Here is a 22479-nt window from a genome sequence, read left to right as displayed (position 1 = left end):
GAATAAGGATGAATGGAAACGCATAAGACTCAGATCACTAGGATGTGACAGTAAGAGCAAGGCCGAAATTGCTCCACGCCTCTGGACTCCCCACAAACCCCACGAGCCCTGCAGTCCCGACCCTCCCACCCCAACAGCCCCGCGCCGCCGGCTCCTGGGCGGAGCTCGGCCGCCCTTTGGGGGCGGGGCCCGGACGCCGGCGACGTGCTGACGTCAGGGCGTGGGGACGCCCAGGCGTCGTCCGGCGCGGAGCAGGGCCGGCGGTGGGAGCTGTCGCTGGTTCGCTGGTGTGGGCCGTTGGGTCGGCGCTCGCTCTCCTCCCGCTCTGCCCTTCGCCGGGTCAGGGCCTCGGTGGCCCGGCGCCAGCCCGTCATGGTGCCGTCGGCGCGCCCCGCGCGGCCACGCTGAGCCTTGGTGCGGCGGCGAGCGCGGCTCGGGGTCACCATGCCTACCCGTGAGTGGCCGGCCGAGGGTCGGGTCGGGCCTGGCGGAGGAGCGTTGGGAGGCAGCGGGCTGCTGGGCGCGCCCTCCCGGGTCGTCCGCCGGGGCAGCGGGCTGGGCTGGGTGACCCAGGAAGTGCCCTCGGCCGGCCGAGTTAGTTTCGTTTCGGCTTGGCTTTCCGGGGTGGGGGAGTGGCCTGTGCCCGCTGCACAGACGGGGAAACTGAGGCCCGAACCTTCAGGACGCGCGGCGAGGACGTGGCAGAGGTGGTAGTAAACTGGAGCTGTGGGACTTCAAAGTCCAAGCTCTTTCCCCAGCTCTCTGCGGAGCAAAGTGGGACTTTATGGAAATGCTGACGGTAACTGCGGTCCCATGGCCATTGCCTTCTCCCCTTCTCGGGGACAGGCATCGCCTGGTGGGACGCGCCGGCCCAGGGGGTCTGGACCTGGCCCAGAGACCGTCCTTGCGGCGCCCGAAGTCCCAGCAGCCTTGACTTTCTCCTTGTCTGCCACACGTCCGCGGTGGTTGAAGAAGGTGCTCTTTGGGGAACGTTTAGGCTTGTATGCCCCGAAGTGTGGCTGTTGAACCACCTGCTTCAGATTCACCTGGCGGCTGATTAGAAATGCCGCTTTAGGGCCCCTCCCTAGACACACTGAGTAAGATTCCGGAGCTTGGGCCCTGGAATCTGCATGTTTAATAAGTGTCCAAGGTGTTATTGAGGGATGCTAAAGTTTGACAATCACTGGACGTTGGAGGCGATTTGCGCAAACCAGACACTACAGTACTACGAATGACCCATTTTTAAACGACCCAGAGAATCGCACTGTGACTTTAAACCCAGTGGCCCCTATGGCTCTGTGCACACTCAGGAAGCTCCTGAGCTTGGACAGAGAGATTATGTTTAATGATGATTGATTTGAGATTCTTTTCAAGTAGGGCTCTCTTTCCATACTGTAGAATCTTTAAACACTTGTCAGTGTGTTCCCAATTAGCTCATATTTCCTAGAATTCGTAACACCTACTGACTGTCCTTATTTTGGTAGACATGTGGGACACTGGATTTTCAGGTCAGCCTCAAATGCGTATATTGTCTAGAGGTGGGTAAAGAGGAATTATTTCCTGACATTAGAAAGTTTTATGTAATGCTGTGGCAAATCTTTAAATAATCTTGATGTAAAGATTGCTTTTAACTGCCTGTTTAATGTGTGGGTAAGGTGGATTTTGTTTTCTTAACACAGTTCTGTGTGTCCTTAACTCATGGTCTTGGATTTTTGTATCCAGTAAATATGTCAGCATCTTATATTTTAATTTTATCCCTCTAGATCGGAGGAATATTATTACCATCATTCTCATCATTGTCAGTTTATGATTTCTAAATTCACGTTTATGTGAATATTTGAGATTAGCGCTGTGGTAATCTTTCACTTTCTCAAAGTGAAGGGGAGGAGATTGGCACCTCTTCTTGAAAGTTAAGACTTCAAGTGGAATTTACTGGTAAAATGGCAATATAAGTATCCTGTGAAATTAAACAAGTTTTTAGTTGTGTTCTAAGGTTATCTAGCTTCACAGAGTGGATATAGAAAATTTGTTTCTTTTAAAATGTGTGATTTACTATGCAAAACGACATAGAGATGCGCTGTGTTGTGTTTTGCATAGTTAAGAATTCAGATTTCATGACCTGACTGGAAGGCGAGTGAAATGTTTATCTCTCATTATTGTTGTTAATATTTATTATGGTTCAGTTTCTGTGATTTCATAGAAGTGTGGTACCAACTGGTGTTACCCGTGTGAGGTCAGTAGTGTTCACATCGCCTTCTCTCTCCTTTTGTGGCCACAACCACCAAAATTGCTGGGATAGTGCAGTGGGCAGTAGTCTTTCTTGGAAATTCTGCTTGTAGAGTAAACTCCCAGCATGTTACATACATAAGCAGAGACAGCACAATTATTTCCTTCTTTAGGGATGTTTTTAGGAAGAAAACCCTCTCCAAATAAACTAAGCTTTTTTTTTTTTTTTTAATGTCAAATGAGTTAAGAGGCTCATGTACAAGCTCAGCCAGTTAATCCTTAAGGGTTTAGGGAAATAAATATAAGGCTTTTCTGTAAAGTGTTGTTGGAGATGATCACTAGGGTCTCTCAGACTGTATAATTCCAAAAGTGACCCTTGCTCCAAGTCATGGAATTATTCTACTATTGCTGTTTAGTTGCTTGTTTGGAATATTGATACTCTCAGTCATTGACACTGGTGTTAATAAGTAGAATCCGCTGGAGTATGATATACCCCTGAAGGCTAAGCAGTGACATATCTGGTGAATGGTAATAGTGGCTTCATTGGAGTTGTTTTGGAGAGCCATAGACTGTTTCAGAAAGCAGCTACCTGCAAGGGTGCCTGACAGGAAGCGGCTGTGACACAGGAACAGTTCTGTGGTTGTGTCACTCTATATTCAGCTAGTAATTTGCAACATTCACTAAGCACAGATTTCAAGACTGTTTCACTAAATGATCTTTTCAAACCTACAAACCTGTAATTTGACACATCATTTCTCTAAAGGCTTTCATTTCATCCTCCTCCATTCAAAAGACCATTAAGAAACATTTTGATCTTAAAGCTTTTCAAACCCTGAATCATAATTTGAGTAGAAGAAATGTTAAAGCTTCTTAATCCAATCATTTTATTTTATTTTATTTTATTTCATTTTGCATATCAGGAGCCCGAGACTCAGTGACTTGCAGTAACTTGACTAAGGTTGCACATGGCGTAGAACCAGGACTTGAACACGGATCCCTGTAATTCGTAACCACAATGAGCATAGCTAACGTTTAGTTTTTCTTAGCAGTAAGTTGATAACGTTTTTTTCCCCCTGGAGTTACACTAATACAAAAGTAAGCTTGGCCAAAACTTAAATCAGACGTGTGATCTTACAAGAAAATTTAACATTTTTGCCTTTGCTTCTGTCTTATTTTAGGAATCTGGGCAAAGAAGGCTGGGGATTTCACTGGTGTTCTAAGCAGGTGCTTGGTCATATAGACATAGACTTCAACTTTTTTACTAAACTACTTATATGAAAGGGGCTCTCTCAGTTGACAGATAACTAGCCTCAAAACAAGTCCAGGAAAATAAGCTCTTTTATTTTATATGAAAAGTTATTGTTATTGGCTAGGGGAAACTGAAACTCTTAACCATTGTTTGCTGTTAAACTATGCTTTCAGTAGTTATTTGTGGTTAATACTTTCTTTTCTCATTTGGATATTGGCATTGATGTCTGTCCAGATTTGTTAGGTTGTGGTAACGTGGTCATTCCATGTTTGGTTTTTTCCCGTTGATGAGGCTGATTATATTTGACTTATTTTTCAGTCCATTCTTAAGAAAGAAGTACAGAATATAGATGAATTGTGAAGTGAAAGAAGGATGCTGGTTGAAGTGTTTCCAATTAGAAACACATTACAAGCAAGCTTGACCTATTACTGGCTAGTGAGCCTTTTGTGTTCATTCATTCTATCTTCTCCGCCCCCCCTTCCTCTCAGCACCTGTGTATACTGCCAAAGTCACAGCTGAAGAATTTTCTTTCTCACAGTGACCTTTAGCTTGACACTGTTGTGGTTACTACCAGATCTCATCTTTCAGTCTGTCCCCACTCGTGGGGACGTAGGGCTGCCTTAAGGGTGATGTAGGTGGTGGGAGATAAGGCTGGAGAAGGAGATGGGAGTCAGAATTTGAAGGATTTTATATGCTATGCAATTAACTTGACTAAAAGTGTGTTCAAGTTGTCACTTTCACTGTTACAGTGACTGTCTATTTTATAGGCATACTAGCAGTTTCCAACTTACTGGTTACATTATAAAAGCTGAAAATATGCCACTAGTAATAGGAGTTAATTATTGAATATTGGTTGTGTGCCAGGTAGTTCACTTTGTGCTTTACATGAGTTATCTTATTTAGTTGTCTCCCACTTTGAGGGAGGCCCTATTTGACCTGTTATAGAAATGGAGAGATCGAAGTTCAGAGAAGTTAAGTAACATGCCTAATGACAGTCAGTGGTAGAGCTGGGGTTGGAGTTGGTGGGTCTGACTTCAGAGTCCCACTTCTCTTTTCATGCTGTACTGCTCTGAGCCAGGCAGGAGTTGGATCTACAGTCATCTATCAGTTTGTTTTAACACTGTCACTTTTGCTTTCACTGTGCCTGATGACATAATAGGTGCTTGGTAAATGTTGAATAAATGAATGGTTGAATCTTAACTGGAATCAGAGAAGTTATTCTTCGGATACCATAACCTGAAATAACTTTTTTCCATAAAAACAGTGTTATAAAAGTTTTGTAATTTATAGTCAGATTCTTAGCTGACCTGCCTGTAACATTTGCGAGGCCTGAGATCAGAATACAAAGACTGAAATCATAGTCTACATCAGGGTTTCTCAGACTTTGTTCTGTTGCTGTCTCGGGTGGGATAATTTTTGGTTTGGGAGGTGGAGGGCAGTCTTGTGCGTTGTAGGCTGTTTAGCAGCATCTCTGGCCTCTGCCCACTAGAAGCTAATAGTAAATCCCCTTGTTCCCCAAAGTTGTGACAGTCAAAAATGCCTCAAGACATTGCCAAGTGTCCCCTAATGGGCAAAATTGTCCCTAAGTTGTGACAGTCAAAAATGCCTCAAGACATTGCCAAGTGTCCCCTAATGGGCAAAATTGTCCCTAAGTTGAGAATCACTGGTCAGATATTTAGACGTAGATCAGACTGTGCCCCAGGTTTCCAATCAGGGTCCCTGCAGCCTGCTCCCCAGAGACTGCCTTCTCAAACTGGAGGCTCGAGGAATCTGCCCCCTGACCCGGTCAGCTGTGATCTCTTGGGTCAGGGCAGGGTCTTGTCTGACCCTCGGCTGGGGATCTCAGTCTGCCTAGACTCCCACTGAGTGCTTTGGGGTGAGCAACTTTAAACAAAAACAGCTGCAGCCATCTTTCTCTGGGTTTCCAGGCTGTGATTTTCCGTATCACGTCTCCGGCCCCGGCCCAGCCCACGCGTCCCTCTAAAAGGAGAAAGTCATTTGTGTTTGGGGAGGCAGAGGCCCTTTTTTCCTGAGTCAAATGAAGGTACTAGTTCTTAGGAGAAAGCACCTTTTACCCATTCCATAGCTCAACTTTGGTATGGGATGATCTAGTTATCATTTGCAGTGTTTCTGTAGGAGTGGGATGGATCGCAGTGAACGAATCTGATTCCATGTAGTCTATCTTATTCTCCCTTTTGCATGTTTATTTACTGCTGTCTACCTTTAGGTATTATTAGGCAGCATGATTCCAAATTTTATTAAAGAAAGAATCACTACTTAGGTATTTTTGTTGTACTTCTGAATCATACAGTGTCTGTATGAACACTAGTTCTGTTACAAACTCCATTTTTATATATCAGTAACTGTCTTCTTTGGAGGAGCCCCTGTGTAAGAAGTGAGTACCCCTTTATCCTTTAGTGGTAGTAGAAAAGTTTTATTGATAGTAATCGAAGGAAACCCGTCCTTGACATTCTCAGAAATGGGGAGAAAGGCACAGAAAATCCCAGTGTGCCTGCTCCTCCCCTTTAAGGAGGAAACGGTAGACCAGTAGGTAAGACACGAGCTGTTTGTCCAGGTTAGGGGTCCTTAACTGTTTTTGCAAAATGAGCCGTGTTGAGAGTCAGGTCGTTCCATCAGTCCTGTTGGTGAAGCCAAGGTTATCCTTCCCCAGAGAAATGCAGATTTTTCACACGGAGTTTTGCATGTAGTTTCAAGCGATTCAAAGGCACACTGAGATGTGTCCCCTGGAAAAATGGAGATCAACAGAGTGGCAGTTGTTCTTTGACCACAGCTTTGTAATTCAGGTTGTGGGAGAATATCATTATATGCCAAAAATATGCCATTCTAGCGGCTTATTTCTTTGACTTTTTAGGTTTGCCCCCTAATTTGTTACATGCTTTTCATTGTTCTTTCTTACCTCTCTGCTAGCCAACAGAAATCTTTGAGTTATAGTATAGATGGATATTCAGTAAGGCTCTTTTAAATTCGGTGTCTATGAGGAGAGTTAATTTGAGAATTGTAAGATTACCAGAAAAGAAACTTAGGAGATGGAAAAATGAAATCGAATTGAATTTTGTAGCTGAAAAGAACATTTAGTCCAGTCATTAAGAGGATGGTCAAACTAAGCTGGTTGTGTGCCAACCAGCTGGGTAATGGTGTGCTGCTAGAACCCAGGTCATCTGAATACCGGGTGGGTGTTCTCACAGCTACATCTTCATACTGCTTTCATAGGAGGTAGAAAGGTATGGGGTAGAAGTGTTATAAAAATCTGTGGCCAAAGATTTGAAGAAGGATTCAAAGTTAATATCAAATATAAAAAAATCAATATTTGCAGAATTTATAGAAATCAGAAAGCAAAACACCACCAATCCTATGTGGTTAAAGTACACGCCTATGCTTGTAAAAATCTAAGTACAAAAGGCTGATGAAGATTTTTGGGGAAATGGTTCAATTTCATTAGTAAAGAAATGCTCATTAAAAGCTGAAATCATTTTTGGATTTTCAGATCACCAAAGACTTTTTAACAATATAACAGGCAAAGGCAGTGAGGTTCAGTAGAAAAGGCAGAAGTTTTAATTGGTGCAACGTTTTTAGAAAGTAATTTGACAATATTTTATCAAGTGCTCTAATAATGCTTATACACATTTACTCAGTAATTTCACTTTTGGGAATCTATCCTAAAGAAATTATTAAAAACATAGACTGCAGCGAGATGTCTATCACAGTAATATTTATGAAATAGTGAAAACCCAGAAACCTCAATATCCAATAATGGGGCAGTGGTACAAATTGAATATGGAATATTCTTAAAACAAAATAACATGCAACCATTAAATATGATACTTAAGAAGGTGCTGGGATTCTGAATTATTTTTATTTTCTTCTCTATAATTTGTGTTTTCCAGATTTCCTACAGTTAGCATATATTCTTCCATCAGAAAAAGATACTTGATTTTTTACAGCTTTAACATAATTTTTTCAAAATTTTCATAGTTCTTTCAAAAACCAGAAATGAAACATTAAAATGTTGCCGTGAACTGGTTCTTCCTTTAGCGCATAGAAAAGAGTTTTGAGTAACTGATCAAATAGTGTTGACCATATATATGGCTTGGGAAAACAGTTCATTTGCTGTCTGATTGCTGTTGCTATCATATGCTAGGAAATGTAAAATTCTGTGAGTGACTGAGCAATGGTTGGTGAGTTACATTGTTTTTGAATAGCAAGTAAAATAATGGGGCTTTTTTTCTTGTTATTGGCATTTTATTCTGAAAGGAGGAAGAAATAATTTCTGATTTATTAAGTGGTAGTTTCAATCTTGAAAACCTGAAAGGTTGAGATGAATCATTGTGTGTGGCTTTCAGCTTATTGGGAATTTGTAGGTGTCTTCTTTTTTCTTTTGGAATGATTGTGTGTTGTGGAATGAACGCAATTCTTGGGAAGTATGATCATAAAATGAATGTTGGCAGTTCCTCCTATGATTAATATGTCACACCTGTCAAAATTCTCTCATCGTTCGTATTTGCCGGGTTGGTTCAGTTCTTGAAATGAGCCTACTCTCACATATGCTGTAAGGCAAGCAGGAGCTACGCTTATTTTTCCTCTTCCAGGCCAGTCCTTTAGCCTAGCATAGTACCTTTTGTAGGTTGCGTGTAGGCTATCATATTCTCCCTTTTGCATATTTATTTACTGCTGTCTAACTTTAGGTACTATTAGATAGCATGATTCTAAATTTTATTAAAGAAGGAATCACTACTCAGGCTTTTTTCATTGTACTTCTGAATCAACAGTTTGCTGTATTCTAAAATTAGGCATTAAACCTTTTGCTCTACAGTCTTCACGAGGACTTCTGTCCTCCTAAATGCCATTATTTTTGTTTTTATTCTTAGTTGGTGAGTTATTTAGCTGTACCTTTTTCTTTTCATTACCTGAACTCGAGGGTATTTCTCCTGCAGTAGTTTTCTGGATAATCCTAAGTGTTCTTCACACCCCTGCTATTTAATTAGCTTTTTGAACAGCTGTCTTGGCAATTTGCTACAAAGCTCTCTGTGCAGTGGTTGCGCTTAATCTTAAATGGCTCTCACTCCTGCTGGGCAGAGAAAATGAAATGTAAGATGTTCAAGTTTGCCATTGTCAATTCCTGGGACCTCATAAACTTTGCAAAAGGTACTGTGCTAGGCTAAAGGACTGGCCTGGAAGTTGACAGGAATACCCCATTTATGGCATCTGACTTAAATTGATTTATGAACTTAGTATAAGTATTTTTACTAGCTATTTGAACCATTAAATGGAAAATGACCATACCTTTTAGGGATATTTAGATGCACTAGAATTTATGTAATTGTGCTTTAGAGGTAGAAATAGTTTATGAACATGTTATTAGAATCAGCATGTTGTCAGGACAGGATAGTTGCTTCTTGGACTGTTACCATCTGCTGTACTTGGTTCCAGAAGGGCATCTGCAGAGAGGGCACCCCAGGCAGATGTGTAAGAGCTGAGATTTTGGGTCTAAGTTTCTAGGGATCTCTCCTATTCTCTTAGCTGGACTGGACTATATGAACTTTTAGAGGTCCAGTGTCCTCAGTTCACAGCTCAGATTAGAAACAGACTTAAGTGACCTATCTATGCCATGCCGCCTTTTCTCCTGCTTCCGTCCTGGTTCTTTGGTCTTCCAAGGATGGGAGCACCTTTGGGAAGTTGCCCGAGACTTGTCTTACTGTACCTCCTTCGTAAAAGGAAACAGTTCAGGTTCAAGACAGTGATGGAAGAAACATGGATGTCTGCCCCAGGTCAGTTCTATTTATATTACCTTTATAAAAGCTCCATTCCCTGGCACAGGATTCTCGTTGTTAATGCCTGAGGATTCCATGTTGTTCTTGATCCATGTTGGAGGGTGGCACAGAGGAAGCATCACTTCCCTTTAGAGCCGAAGTTTCAGAATATCTTCCATGGAAGTATACTAAGGACCGTTGGTGGAGACAGTGCTGAAGAAGCTGAGCAGACGGGCCCTTCTCCCCGTCCCACGTTCAGCTTGAGTAGAGCTCTGTTTTTGTTTGTTTTATTGGTGGGATTCTGCATTCAATTTCAGTAGGAAAGTAATGTTGGCTACTTTTAAAAAGGTGGACATTTGTAGTCTTAGAAATTAGAATATACCCTCTGACAATAACATAAGATGTTTTAGAATCAAAATCTTAGGAACCTAGAGGCAGAAACCAAAGCCATTTAGCTGATAGTGTTTTCCCTGTTTTGCTCTAATCTCCAGGAATGGAGTTGTCTAATCTGTCCTTGTAGTCCTTCAGTCATAGATGCTGTCACTATGCTCTTGGAGTCGTGAATGTTCTCTTTCAGCCTTTCTTGTTGGAATTCTTTTAGGGATTCATTCATTCAGCAAGTTATTTTGGTGCCTACATGTGCAAGGCACTGCTAGGTGGGGAATATAGAGGTGAGTAAAGCAGTGCCTAGCTCTAAAAAGTTTACAGAACCGGGGCCGGCCCGGTGGCGCAGCGGTTAGGTTCGCACGTTCCGCTTCTCGGCGGCCCGGGGTTCGCTGGTTCGGATCCCGGGTGCGGACATGGCACTGCTTGGCAGCCATGCTGTGGTAGGCGTCCCACGTATAAACTATAGGAAGATGGGCACAGATGTTAGCTCAGAGCCAGGCTTCCTCAGCAAAAAGAGGAGGACTGGCAGTAGTTAGCTGAGGGCTAATCTTCCTCCAAAAAAAAAAAAGTTTACAGAACCTTGTGTAGGTGGCTATATCACAAAGAAGGAAATGGCAGGCACCCTAAGAATGGTGCCGTGGAGTTTGGAGGAGAGTCTGCAAGGGGAAGATGAGTAGAAGATGGCATCGTAAGCCTGAGTCGTCGTAGGAGAACTGCGGATTTTGGGAAAATGAGGTGAGTCGTACAAATGGAAATCACCAGCAGCCAGTTGAAGTCAGTCATTGTTGCTGGGGAAGGTGAGGACTTCAAGGCTGTGTGTGTATGTACATATACACATACATACATACATACACACACACACATGCACATATATATGTTTGGTAATTTTGTCTTTTAATCCACACATATTTATTCAGCACCTACAATGTGTCTGTTATTATAGACGCGAGGATATAGCAGTAGCCTCATACTGGACGTACAGGCATCATGATGGATGTCTTCCCTGCTCTCATGAAATTTAGTCTAGTGGGGAAGACAAGTGCCGAGCACATAATTACACTGACCAGACAGGGAACTTTACAAGCATCTATACCTGTTTCCTTTACTGCTGTATACATTGCTTTTGATATAGTGGTTGGCCCATGGTATACATTCAGTGTATGTTTGTAGAGTGACTCAGATTACTAAAAGAGAAAAAGGTTGTTATGGAAACACAGAGGTTGGATGGAGAGCAGTTAGAGGTTATTAAAGTACAGTGGTCTGCTGAGCTTTGGACTTGGGTGACGCAATGGGATGGATTGCACTGGACAAATCTGAATACTGGTGGGGAAGTACAATTGTTAGGATTAATTGGATGAGGGCTTGAGGGAGAAGTTGGAGTCAGGATTCACTCCCAAGTTCCAGGCTTGATCCTTTAGGCGAACTGCTCTGGTTTAATACAGGGACTTTGTGGAGGAAGAACAGTTTGGGGGAACTGAGATGGAAAGTGTGTCCGTTTTAGGGTATGATAAATGTGTGGTGCCTTAAGGACGACATTCAGGGTACATTTGTAGGAGTTACAGTGGATGAAATTACTAAAGGATAGATCGTAAAGAGTAAACAGGCTGAGGGCAGATCCTTGAGGAGCATGTCCATTTAACGATTGAAAAGGCAAAGGAATCAAAAAGGGAGCAGGTAGGGCATTCTTAAAACAAACAACATTGCAACAAATGCTTGCACAAGAACCATGTAAGACTCAAAGGGCAGTCCGTTTGTTTATAGTAGCATTTGAAACATTCCAGTATAGTAAGAAAAAGAAAAAAAAGCTGGAGTGTGTCTTACTGTTTGATCTGATGCTATGACAATGATAATTCACAAAGTGCTAGGAAAAAATCTTATTTTAAAGCTTTGGGACTTAAAGATGATCTTGTGTCTTACCATGTATGTACTATCCTGTACTTGTGTCCTTAACTGTCTTGTCATTGCTTCCTGGCTGGGGAAGAGATTGTCAAATTATACTTGGTTGAGAGGATGTAAGCTGTTCTATAATTCCTGGGTAGACATGCTTAATTGTGCAGTTTGCAAGTAGGATTAGGGCAGCCTCTTGTATGTCATCTAAAATATTTTGTATGGAACTGAACTATTAGTAGCTTATCCTCCCATTGTTGTCTTCTGAGTCTCATTATTATGTGTATTTGTGAAAGAACTGAGTGTATTTGTGAAAAGAAGTGATTTGCCGGCTGCGGATAGAATGCCTATGTAAACTTGCTGAGGAATAACTGCTTTCTTTCAGACAGAGAACTGAGAGGCGTTTGGAGACTCCAGCTGTCACCTGAGAGCATCAGTGAGCTCTTTGGGGGTCCAGCATGATGTTCTCACCCTACGCGGCTAATACCCCTCCTTTTTCCCTCCTTTTCCATTGTTGTCTGCGTATTTATTCAGTGTAACGCTGTACACAGGCTCTGTTCCCTCTTTCAGCAGCATGGAGATATTGATGCCCTTTTTGTTGTCTGCCCTGATAAGGTACAACGACATGCTGGTTAAGGGCTGAACAGTTTTAAAACTTTGTATCCAGTGGTTCCAAAAACATTAGGGAGGGGTGAGTATGATAAGGTCTGATTTGGCTGCTGAGCTTTTGCTGGAATGGCAGTTGATCCCATTATTTTTAATTTTTTTTATCTAAAATTTCACTATAATTCAACTTGCTAAATAATCTGAGTATTTGCATAAAAATGAGATAATTTTTATTGATCATTTTTAATTTTAAGGAATGAATAAGTTTTTATAGTTTCAGTAATAAAATGAATGCTACAAATGTAAAGAGAGTTCTAGGTTCTCTCTTTGTGTATAATACCACAGAAAATTGCTGTGGTTTTTTTTTTCGTTCCATACAGTAGTAATAGTAAATCTTACCTTTGAACCTGAGGAAAATTTAGTAATGCACTGAAATCTTATGGTAGCATCAGGTTTTGGTTTATGATTCGTTTAAAAATATTGATTAGAAAAGATTACATTGCCTTCTTAGAGTTTTGATTAAGATAAAAATCAGTTGTGTATACTGTCACTATAGTGTATGTGTAATAAATTAATAAAAGAATGCTTGAAAATTTAAAGAAGTCTTAGGCCTTTGACTCTGTGTTACCAAAATCTCATGTAGGGGTGAATACAAAATGTGACGTCTCTGTGCTTTAGTCAGAAGTTTGGGGAGACTATATCAAGCACTGAACCTTGAAGGGGAATTAGTAGCTTAAAATATATATTTTTAACGTTTTACTTAGCTAGGCCTGTTCAGCATGTCCTGTGTTATATTTTGCCATCTTCAAACGTTGGATACAGAAATAAATTATACATTCTGTTTAGATATATAATTAGAGTGCTACCTATCTTTTCCTTACTATTTAATCAGAAAATCATCTCAATTCAGATGAAAATCTTTAACATATGGCATAGACACTGTGGGTGTTGTGAAATCTATAAGAAGAATCGATGCTGGTGGTGTATTAAATGTATTTGTTCTAAAAATAATGTTGAAAGTTACAAACACCCCCACAGATTTAACACTTTTGTTACTCTAAGGAAATAAAAATTTGTTAAAATTTAAGTAGTTGGAGAATTTCAATGCTGTTTTGAATTTTGCCTGAAATAACTCATATCTTACTTGTGAAATATTGAGAGAGTTTTTAATTAAAAATAACTCAAACCATCCTGGTTAACTGAGAAAGATCCTAGTCATTGCCTTTGGTGGATTCTTTATGCTCATAATAGTGAGAAATTCATATCGGTTGATATGAGCGTTTGTTTTCCTAGACCATAGTGCCTTAGTTTGTTTAAGCAGAAATTTTTTTCTTAAGAGGGTAGCTAAAAAACTGCAGAAAACCCCACCCTTTTTTTCATATCCAGATTTTCATTGTGGACAATGGGGTAGTGGTAGAGTTTTAAACTGTGACCTTAGTATTGCAAAAACATACTAAGGTCACAATAAGTATACTGAAGGAAAGAATTGATTTTTAAAAACAGCTTCTTTGGGGGGTCGGCCCCGTGGCCGAGTGGTTAAGTTTGCACGCTCCGCTGAAGGCGGCCCAGTGTTTCATTGGTTCGAATCCTGGGCATGGACATGGCACCACTCATCAAGCCACGCTGAGGCGGCGTCCCACATGCCACAACTGGAAGGACCCACAACTAGGAATATACAACTATGTACCGGGGGGCTTTGGGGAGAAAAAGGAAAAAAATAAAATCTTTAAAAAAAAAAAAAACTTCATTGAGATATAATTTGCATACCATAAAATTTACCTGTTCTATGTATATGGAAAGACTTTTGATGTAAAACAAAAATCCTAGGAATTACCTGAGCAATGATTATAAATGTGAATTCCCAGATGCTCCACCTTTCCTTCCCCTAGGTTTTGATTCAGTAGGACTCACAATTCAAGAATTATTAGGAGACTTGCTAAAATTAAAGATACTGAGTGGCAAGATTCTGAAATTCTAGTTCTTTTTAATCTCTTAATTGTAAAGAAGATATTTTTATCTCGGGATTTTTAAACTATACATAGTTATTTTTAAGTTTAAAAATCTGAAATCATCTAGTATCAGGTTGCCATAATCACAATACAAGTGTTTTAATTTGTGGGAGAGTTAACTGGACTTTTTCCTCTGCATGCTCAAATTGTAAGAAAGCACAGGATTCCTGCTTTTTCATTAGTAAGTAAAAATGGGCTGTAGCTTCAAAACTTGAACTTGCTTAAAGTATGGATTTGCTGCTAGGATTTTGTGAAAGCTTACATAAAAACGCTTCCATTATATTCCTTGTTAGTTTTGGGACACTTCTGCCAGAATATTTTGTTGTTGTAAGCTGAAACTCACAGTGCACAATGGATGGGAAAGCTTTGAGAGATCCTAGACAGCAGTTGTCACTTGGCTGTGAGACTGTAAAGTAATGGAGTTCTCACCCCCTTTTCCCAACGGTCGAGTGCTCCACGCGGCTCTTGCTTGTTGTCTGTATGCTGGGAATTTACCACAACCTTTTGGGGAGGTGCTCTCAGTGTAACAGAGGCTCCTGGTTTTTCTTTTCATGTATGTTCTTGTGTTCTTAGGAACATTTTAAAGCTCAGAGTATCCTGTAATCAGAAAAGAAGATAATTTCTGTAAGTGGGAAGTTTTGTCGTTTGACAGATTCTCAGGCAGGGTGTCACTTCTCCATTCTCTGCCATCTGACTTGATTTTTGTCCCTCTGGAGAGCTGTGGAGAGCTGTGGTAACAATAGAATTTTTTGGCACCTGGATAATGTTTTGACTATGTTGCTTTAGTCTCCAAAGCAAACAGTTCAGATTACTTAAAAAAAAAAAAAAAAGCATCTTAGGAAGACAGCACAAGATATACACTGTTAGGAGCACAGGCTCTTAACTGGACCCCCCACTTCCAGTTGTGTTCCTTGGACAAATTACTTTCACCGTTCTCATTCCTTATTTGTAACCTGTAAATGTTGATACCTACCTCATAGAGTTGCTATGAGCATTAAGTAAGATCAAATCTGGAATGTGGTAGAGACTGAAATATTTGTTGAGTGCGTTTTGAAAGAATCAGACTGGCAGATGAGGAATAGTTAGAGCAGGGAATTCCTGGGGTGGACTAGGTCCTGCTGCCGTTTGTAGGTCTTCTGGTTTTCTGCTGTGTCTTGCGCTGTATCTGTGAAACCAGAATTTGTGCCTTGTGGAATTTGCGTTTAGTATTTGATGTTGTATTAGTTTGCTAGGGCTGCTATAGCCAAGTACCACAAACTGAGTGGTTTAAACAGCAGACATTTATTGCCTAACAGTTCTGGAGGTCTGAAGTTTGAAATCAAGGTGTTGGCAGAGTGGGTTTCTTCTGAGGGCTGTGAGGGAAGGGTGTGTTCCAGGCCTCTCTAACTGGCTTGTACATGACCAACTTCATGTTCATAGGGAGTCTGTGTCTGTCTCTAAATTCCCCTTTTTATAAGGATATCAGTCATCTTGGATTAGGGCCCACTCTAATGACTTCATCCCGTCTTAATTACCTCTGCAGACCCTGTCTCTAAATAAGGTCACGTTGTGAGGCACCAGGAATTAGGACTTTAACACATGAATTTTGGGGGGGTGATACAGTTCAACCCATAATAGATATATGAGACCTGAAAGTGAAACAGATGTTTTACTTACAACATTTCCGTTTCTAAGAGCATACTATTTTAATAGTACTTAAATAGTACAAATTAAAGAATTTATTAAACTTTGATGTAAACTGATGGCATAGTCACTGTTTCTTGTACTAAGACCACATATTAATTTACCTGAACTTAAGTGAAGTATATATAGCACTTGAAGAAAGTTGGTAGAATTGAGCAAAAATTTGTTCTTTTCATGTTTCAGTTATTTTGTATGTTACTATTGGGATGGGGACAGAATGTTTGAGTTTGAATGACTGGATATCAAGGAATAAATTGAATTCTTTGGAGGCTGACTTGAAGTCATTATGGCATTTGAACTGATTTCGGGAGTGGTGCATATCTAGTAAATAGAGAATTTACTGGGCTGGTATGTGAAGTCTTACTTGTATTACCTTCCCAAGGCTGCTGTAACAAGATACCACAAACTGGATGGCTTAAGACAAGAGATATTCTCACAGTTCTGGAAGCTGGAAGTCCTCAGTCGAGGTGTGGGCAGGGCTGTGCTCCCACCATGCTCAGGTGGGCAGTTTAATCGAGGTGTGGGCAGGGCTGTGCTCCCACCATGCTCAGGTGGGCAGTCCTTCCTCGCCTCTTCTAGCTCTGGTGGTTGCTGGCAACCGTTAGAGTTTCTTGTCTGTGGCAGCATGACTCTGATCTCTTCCTGCCTTCACATGGCCTTCTTCCCTGTGTGTCTCCATATCTTTCTTTATAAGGATACCAGTCATTGGGTCAAGGGCCCACCCTAATCCAGTATAACGTCATTTTAACTTGATTAGTGTGCGAAAACTCTGTTTCTAAATAAAGTCACGTTCACAGGTACTGGGGTTAGGACTTCAGCATATCTTTTTGGGGAGCACAGTTCAACATACAATGTTTGTCCGTTGTTTTAAAAAATTGGCTTTACTTTTAACTTTTCTCTTTAATCCTCCAAATTTTCCTGACTAGTAAACGGACTACTCTTTTACCACAAATGAATGTACTTGAGCCTGACAGCTCAGAACTCTCCTGCTGTCTTGAGTCTTAACCTGCTTATCCAGGTACAGAAGCATGCTTCATTTTTGACTCTTTGTCCTTCTGTTTCCAAAGTTTGTTGCAATTTCTTTTTTTTTTTTCCAAAGATTTTATTTTTCCTTTTTTCTCCCCAAAGCTCCCCGGTACATAGTTGTATATTTTTAGTTGTGGGTCCTTCTAGTTATGACATGTGGGATGCCGCCTCAGCATGGCTTGATGAGCGGTGCCATGTCCGCGCCCAGGATCTGAGCTGGTGAAACCCTGGGCCGCCAAAGCGGAGTGTGCACACTTAACCACTCAGCCACCGGGCTGGCCCCCTGCAGTTTCTTTTTAAAGTTTCTTTTGTCTCATGCTTTCTTTACCAACTCAGTGTTAATATGTTTGAAATTGTTGAAGCTACTATTTTATAACTTAAAATAGATTTCATTTCTAGGAGCCTTTTGTAATTGGAATGAGTTTTATCTCACTACTGGTTGCATATTATCTATCCCACTTTTTATAAAGACAGGGTATTCTATACAGATAGAAAAGTATGAGCAAATGCATGAGAATGAAGAAGTTTGGGGCTTGATTTGAGAGCTGTGAGTGTGCACAGTTTTTGTTGTGAAAGATGTTATGATTTATTTGGGAAGTAAGGCTAAAAAGGTAGAGATTATGCCCAGATTCACCTCCAAGCCTATCAGTGCAGTGTAAATAAATTGGGAAGATCTTTATTTTGGAAAGTATAACTGATGTCACTTTTTTTCCTAGCTTTTTTTTTTTGGTGAGGAAGATTGGCCCTGAACTAACATCTGTTGCTAATCTTCCTCTTTTTGCTTGAGGAAGATTGTCACTGAGGTAACATCTGTGGCAGTCTTCCTTTGTTTTTTTGCATGTGGGACACCACCACAGCATGGCTTGATGAGCAGTGCATAGGTCTGCGACCCGGATCTGGACCTGCGAATCCTGGGCCACGAAAGCAGAGTGCATGAACTTAACCACTAAGCCACTGGGCCAGCCCCACTGACTTCACTTTTTAAATCTTTAAATAAATGTGTGTGTATGTGTATAGCTAAAAGAAGCTATTAAATTAATCATGTATATTTTGTAAAATAAGTGATTTGGGTTTTGGTAGGTATGATCTGAATGAACTATCTTATAAATTGTCTTAATTGTAGCTTCTATATTCATCATCTTTTCCAAATATATTCTCAGTATATTTCTGACATTCACTAAAATGTTTCATACTCATTCTTTCTGTGTTCATTTTGCCTTATATAAACTTCACAGCTTTTTCAAAGGCATCTGGAAAATGTCAGTTGGTTGTTTTTTGTTTTTTTTTTACTTTTGCAAATTGGAAATGCCACGTTTAGACAACTTCTGAGGAGGAATAAAAGGCTGTTATTATGAGTCTAGGTTTGAACTTTGAACATTCATCTGATTTTAGTATAAAGTTTTTCTTTACCAAGAACTTCAGCAGACTTTCTTGTTACCTGCACGGCAAGTTAATTTCAAAAGGAAGTATCAAAGCATGAAAGTGAGAACCAGTCACAGCCTCCGTTAGCTGACGGAGGTCCTGTCCCCTCCTTGAGCTTCTTTGCCAGCATGCAGTGTGGGAAGAACTGCTTCTTAGAAACCACCAGTACCTTCAGCTTCTGTGAGGAAGCAGTGTCCTTTGAATGAAAAAGTAGTGGAAACAGTAGTAAGTGTAGATGAATGAAATACATTTTGAAATTATCCTGGGTAGATTTAGTATGTTTGTTCCTACTTTGAGTATAAAAATCTAAACCTGCAGCACAACGATTAACATTTTTGACGTTTAACTTGTGTTCTAAGTCCCCATTGACTTATGTTACTGTGATTGCCGTCCTGCTTAGAGGTGCTGTTCAGGTACCCCTTCCTGGGCCATGAAAGGAATGTTTGTTAGATTGTTTCGCATGAGAGCTAAGGACAGATGTAGAGGTTATTTATTACCAAAGTATGATCATTAGTTTTTTATACTATAGGAGTCATTTCCAGACACCACCCTCAATTTTATATATTCAGAAAGAACATTAATATACATCTAATTATATTAATGAAAGGGGCTGGCCCCACGATATGGCGGTGAAGTACGGCACGTTCTGCTTTGGTGGCCCAGGTTTGTGGGTTTGGATCCCAGTAGCAGACCTATATCACTTGTCAGTCACGCTGTGGTAGCAACCCACATGTAAAGAAGAGGAAGATTGGCACAGATGTTAGCTGAGGGCTAATCTTCCTCAAAAAAAAAGTGAAGAAGATTGGCAACAGATGTTAGCTCAGGGCTGCTCTTCCTCAGCAAAAAACAAAAAAAACAAAACCCAGAAAAACCCGCAAACTAATTAAAGCTATTTTAATAGAAATCTGAAAATCTGATTCTATTTTTTAAACTTTCCTGTGCTGTGTTAGATACATTAAGTACTTTTGGATACATTTGCCTTAAACCAGATTTTAATTAAAAGCTTTCCATGCTTTGTCCTTCGGTCTGCATTTTCTCTCAAAGCTGTTAATGTGATTATCTTAAAGTTTTTCCCAGAGTAATTTTTTTAGTGATTTGGCACAGTCATCAGACTAAACTCATAAATGCATTATTTTCATCATGCTATTGCCCTACTCAAACGTTTCAAGTTGTCCACATAGCCTACAGAAGGAAGTCAAAACTTTCGATTTAAAATTTTGAAGAGAGAGAACTGCATATTAATAATACATTTGTGTAGCTACTGCTAATTTATCTTTCCACTTGTTTTTCCCAGGCTCCAAAGCTGAATTAGCTAGACTAATCACTCTACTACTCCAGAACAGCCCTGTTTTCCTCAGTCTTTCTGGAATACCTGTTCCCTCTGTTCATTTTCTTCCTGTTGTTCGACAGATAACTCATAGCTGAGATCTTTTGCAGTGAAAAACTTCTCCTAATCAATCCAGCTCACAAAAATCTTTTCTTTTATTGATCTCTAAGAAATTGCTTATTCTACTCATTTTGTGTGCATGCTTGGCTGAGCTCATTTTTCACATCATTAAGTAGCTTTTCTAGACTTTTCCAATTGGAATTTAATTTCTCATTTCTCTTGTATTTTATTAATATTGTTCATGTGTGAGTCTTTATTCCACCCTTTCAAACATAGGAGTTCTTGTAAAATTTTCTATTGCGGATCTTTTGGGTACCTCCCACAGCACCTTGTATAGTACTTTCCACATAGTTGGTATTCCTTAATGTTCCTTTGCATTTGAGTTGGAGCGTCATGTGCATTTAGAGTCAGAAGGAATCTCAGAGAGATTGCTTCATCTAACGTTTGGGTGGAGTCTTCACAGGAACCGACAGACTGTCCTCTTTGGGAGCTCTCAGGGAATTCTCAAGAATTTTGACTGCTTATATCCAAGTTCAGTCCCTAGAGGACATCACAGACTAGTCCTTTTTTAACATAATGTCCCTTAAGTATTGAGTGATACCTGATATTTTAACATTTACTATGTGACTTGTTCTGTGCTAAGTATTTTTTAAACTAAAAGGATGAGAAATTTTATTAAGCGTTATGAATTGCAACTAGTAATCTGCAAATATGCCATACCACAATCCATCTACCATTAGTCAGACCCAACAGCAGTTCGTTTTTGCAGAATCCATGAAGTGGGGCGTAACTCCCTTCAATTGACAGTAAAGATACCTACTTAGCACCTGCAGGCAGGCAATGCATTGGACGCCATTTCTGACCACTAGTATGTGTTGAAGAGCATCCAGAGAATTACATAAAAATGATTATGAAGAAGTAATTTAGATTTGATTTCAAAGTGTTAAATATGAAAACACAGAAACATAAAAGTGATACAAATATACCTGCTTATACAGAAATCTGAATGGGGAAGTTCTCAAGAACAGGTAATTTGTTTCCTCTGGCAGAGGGGAAGAAGTAACTTTTTAAAAAAATGAAGTCCTCTCTCCTCAGATTTTGCTAATAAGGCGTAAAATTTACAGAGAATAGTAATGTACACAGTAGTGAGCACACTGGGGTAATGTTGGTATTCAGCATGGCTTAAAAATTATGCATGCTTTAAAAATTATGAAACAGTCCAAATATTAGTTCTAATGGCTCTTTCAGAGGCTTAGTTCATTGATCACAGATATAGTCACAAAGTTTCAGAGTATATTGTGTTAATTTGAAAAGGCCGTTTGTATCTTCTATGATTTCAAGTTTAACTTCCTTGTAAATATATATGATGTAAGGTCAACGGTCTGCAATATTACTTTTTTAATGTTAAGGTAGCACATTTTAAACATAAGAACCACATCAACAATGATGAAATTTAAGAAAGGTGTACCTTATTTTTTGTATGCTCATGAAATCAAAACCTTAAAGCTTTATTTTGCCATAACAGAACTTTTCTTTTGCTGTTGTCTTATTCTAATCAATTATTTTATCCTCATTATTTACTTGAAATTATAGACATAACCTAGTTTTATACTTTAGATAGAAGACTTATATCTTACTAAAAACTGATTAAAATAGTGATGAAATATATTAGTAGATCCTTATAAGGGATATTTCATACTATCCATTATAATTTTTTAATAAGAACCCATAATTGTTGTAAGCTATGTGATCAGTTGCTTTCTTTTTTCCCCACATCAAATGTAGAGTCTGTAAAACAGTGATTTTCAGTCTGGATGTTCTGAAACTGCCATTGCTTTGATTTATTTTGGGTCAAAATATTTGATCCTTCTTGAAATTTTAATTTGCATTACCATAAAATCTGAGATTTTCATGTTTACTTTTTTTTAAAAATATTCTTAATTTCTTTCTCTGCTGTTTCCTCATTCTTGGAGTATTTTTTAAGGTCCTAATTTCTTTTATCCATGTAGTTGGTACAGTTGTAAAAGGTACAGGATTGGAAGGAGTCTGCTTTGTTCTCTCTAACTCTATTCTTTCATGGTTTTCTTCCAGTTTCTTTAGATGTTGTCTTTCTCGCTTCTTCCTCTGCTGACCATCCCGTAAATGTTTGCTTTCCCAGGGTTCTCCCCCAAACTCCCTACTGTCTTCCTTGGTGACCTCAGCTACTCCAACTAGTTGCTTTTGTTTTGATACCCTCCTCCTGCCCTAAAATGTGTCTTCCTCTGTTCCTTGTTGGTCCTTTGCAGGAAGCAAAGTTTGTCTAGCCGATTTCTGTCATCTTGCAGAACTTTATGCTTGTTTGAAAATTAAAACCACACTCTTGTTTAAACCTCTGAGCCCTCATGCATGTGGCTCCCTCTGCCAGAATGATAATCCTCCCCTCTTTTGCCTAATTCCTGCTTTCTTTTTTTGGTGAGGAAGAATGGCCCTGAGCTAACATCTGTTACCAGTCTTCCTCCTTTTTACTTGAGGAAGATCGGCCCTGAGCTAATATCTATGCCAGTCTTCCTCTTTTTGTATGTGGGCTGCCATTACAGTGTGGCTTAGATGGGCAGTGTGTAGGTCCACACCCAGGATCCGAACACACAAACCCTGGGCCGCTGAAGCAGAGTGCGCAAACTTTAACCACTATGCCACTGGGCTGGCCCCTAATTCCTGCTTTTTTTCAGGATTTAATTTAGTTATTACTTATTTCAGGAAAGTTAGGTTTCACACTACTATGCTCTGATAGCAACCCTGTGTTGATATCACACAGTTATAATTCTCTCTGCATATGATTATCTTCTCCCA

The 22479-nt window shown here is 40.0% G+C and overlaps 1 protein-coding gene across 2 annotated transcripts in view; it reads left to right on the top strand.

The window, feature by feature from the left end:
• Positions 1-251: 251 nt before the first annotated feature.
• Positions 252-22479, top strand: part of EFR3A (EFR3 homolog A) — a 102976-nt gene continuing 80748 nt past the window's right edge. For both annotated transcript variants that reach the window (XM_046641928.1, XM_046641930.1), the window contains exon 1: positions 252-454. In XM_046641928.1, the coding sequence (XP_046497884.1) occupies positions 445-454 (10 nt within the window). In that variant the 5' untranslated portion in view covers positions 252-444. The remainder of the gene's footprint in view (positions 455-22479) is intronic.

The sequence above is a fragment of the Equus quagga genome, chromosome 16, assembly GCF_021613505.1.
Source record: "Equus quagga isolate Etosha38 chromosome 16, UCLA_HA_Equagga_1.0, whole genome shotgun sequence".
Classification (NCBI taxonomy): Eukaryota; Metazoa; Chordata; class Mammalia; order Perissodactyla; family Equidae; genus Equus; species Equus quagga.
Note: the sequence above shows the minus strand (reverse complement) of the source record. Positions and strands in the feature narration are given on the sequence as shown.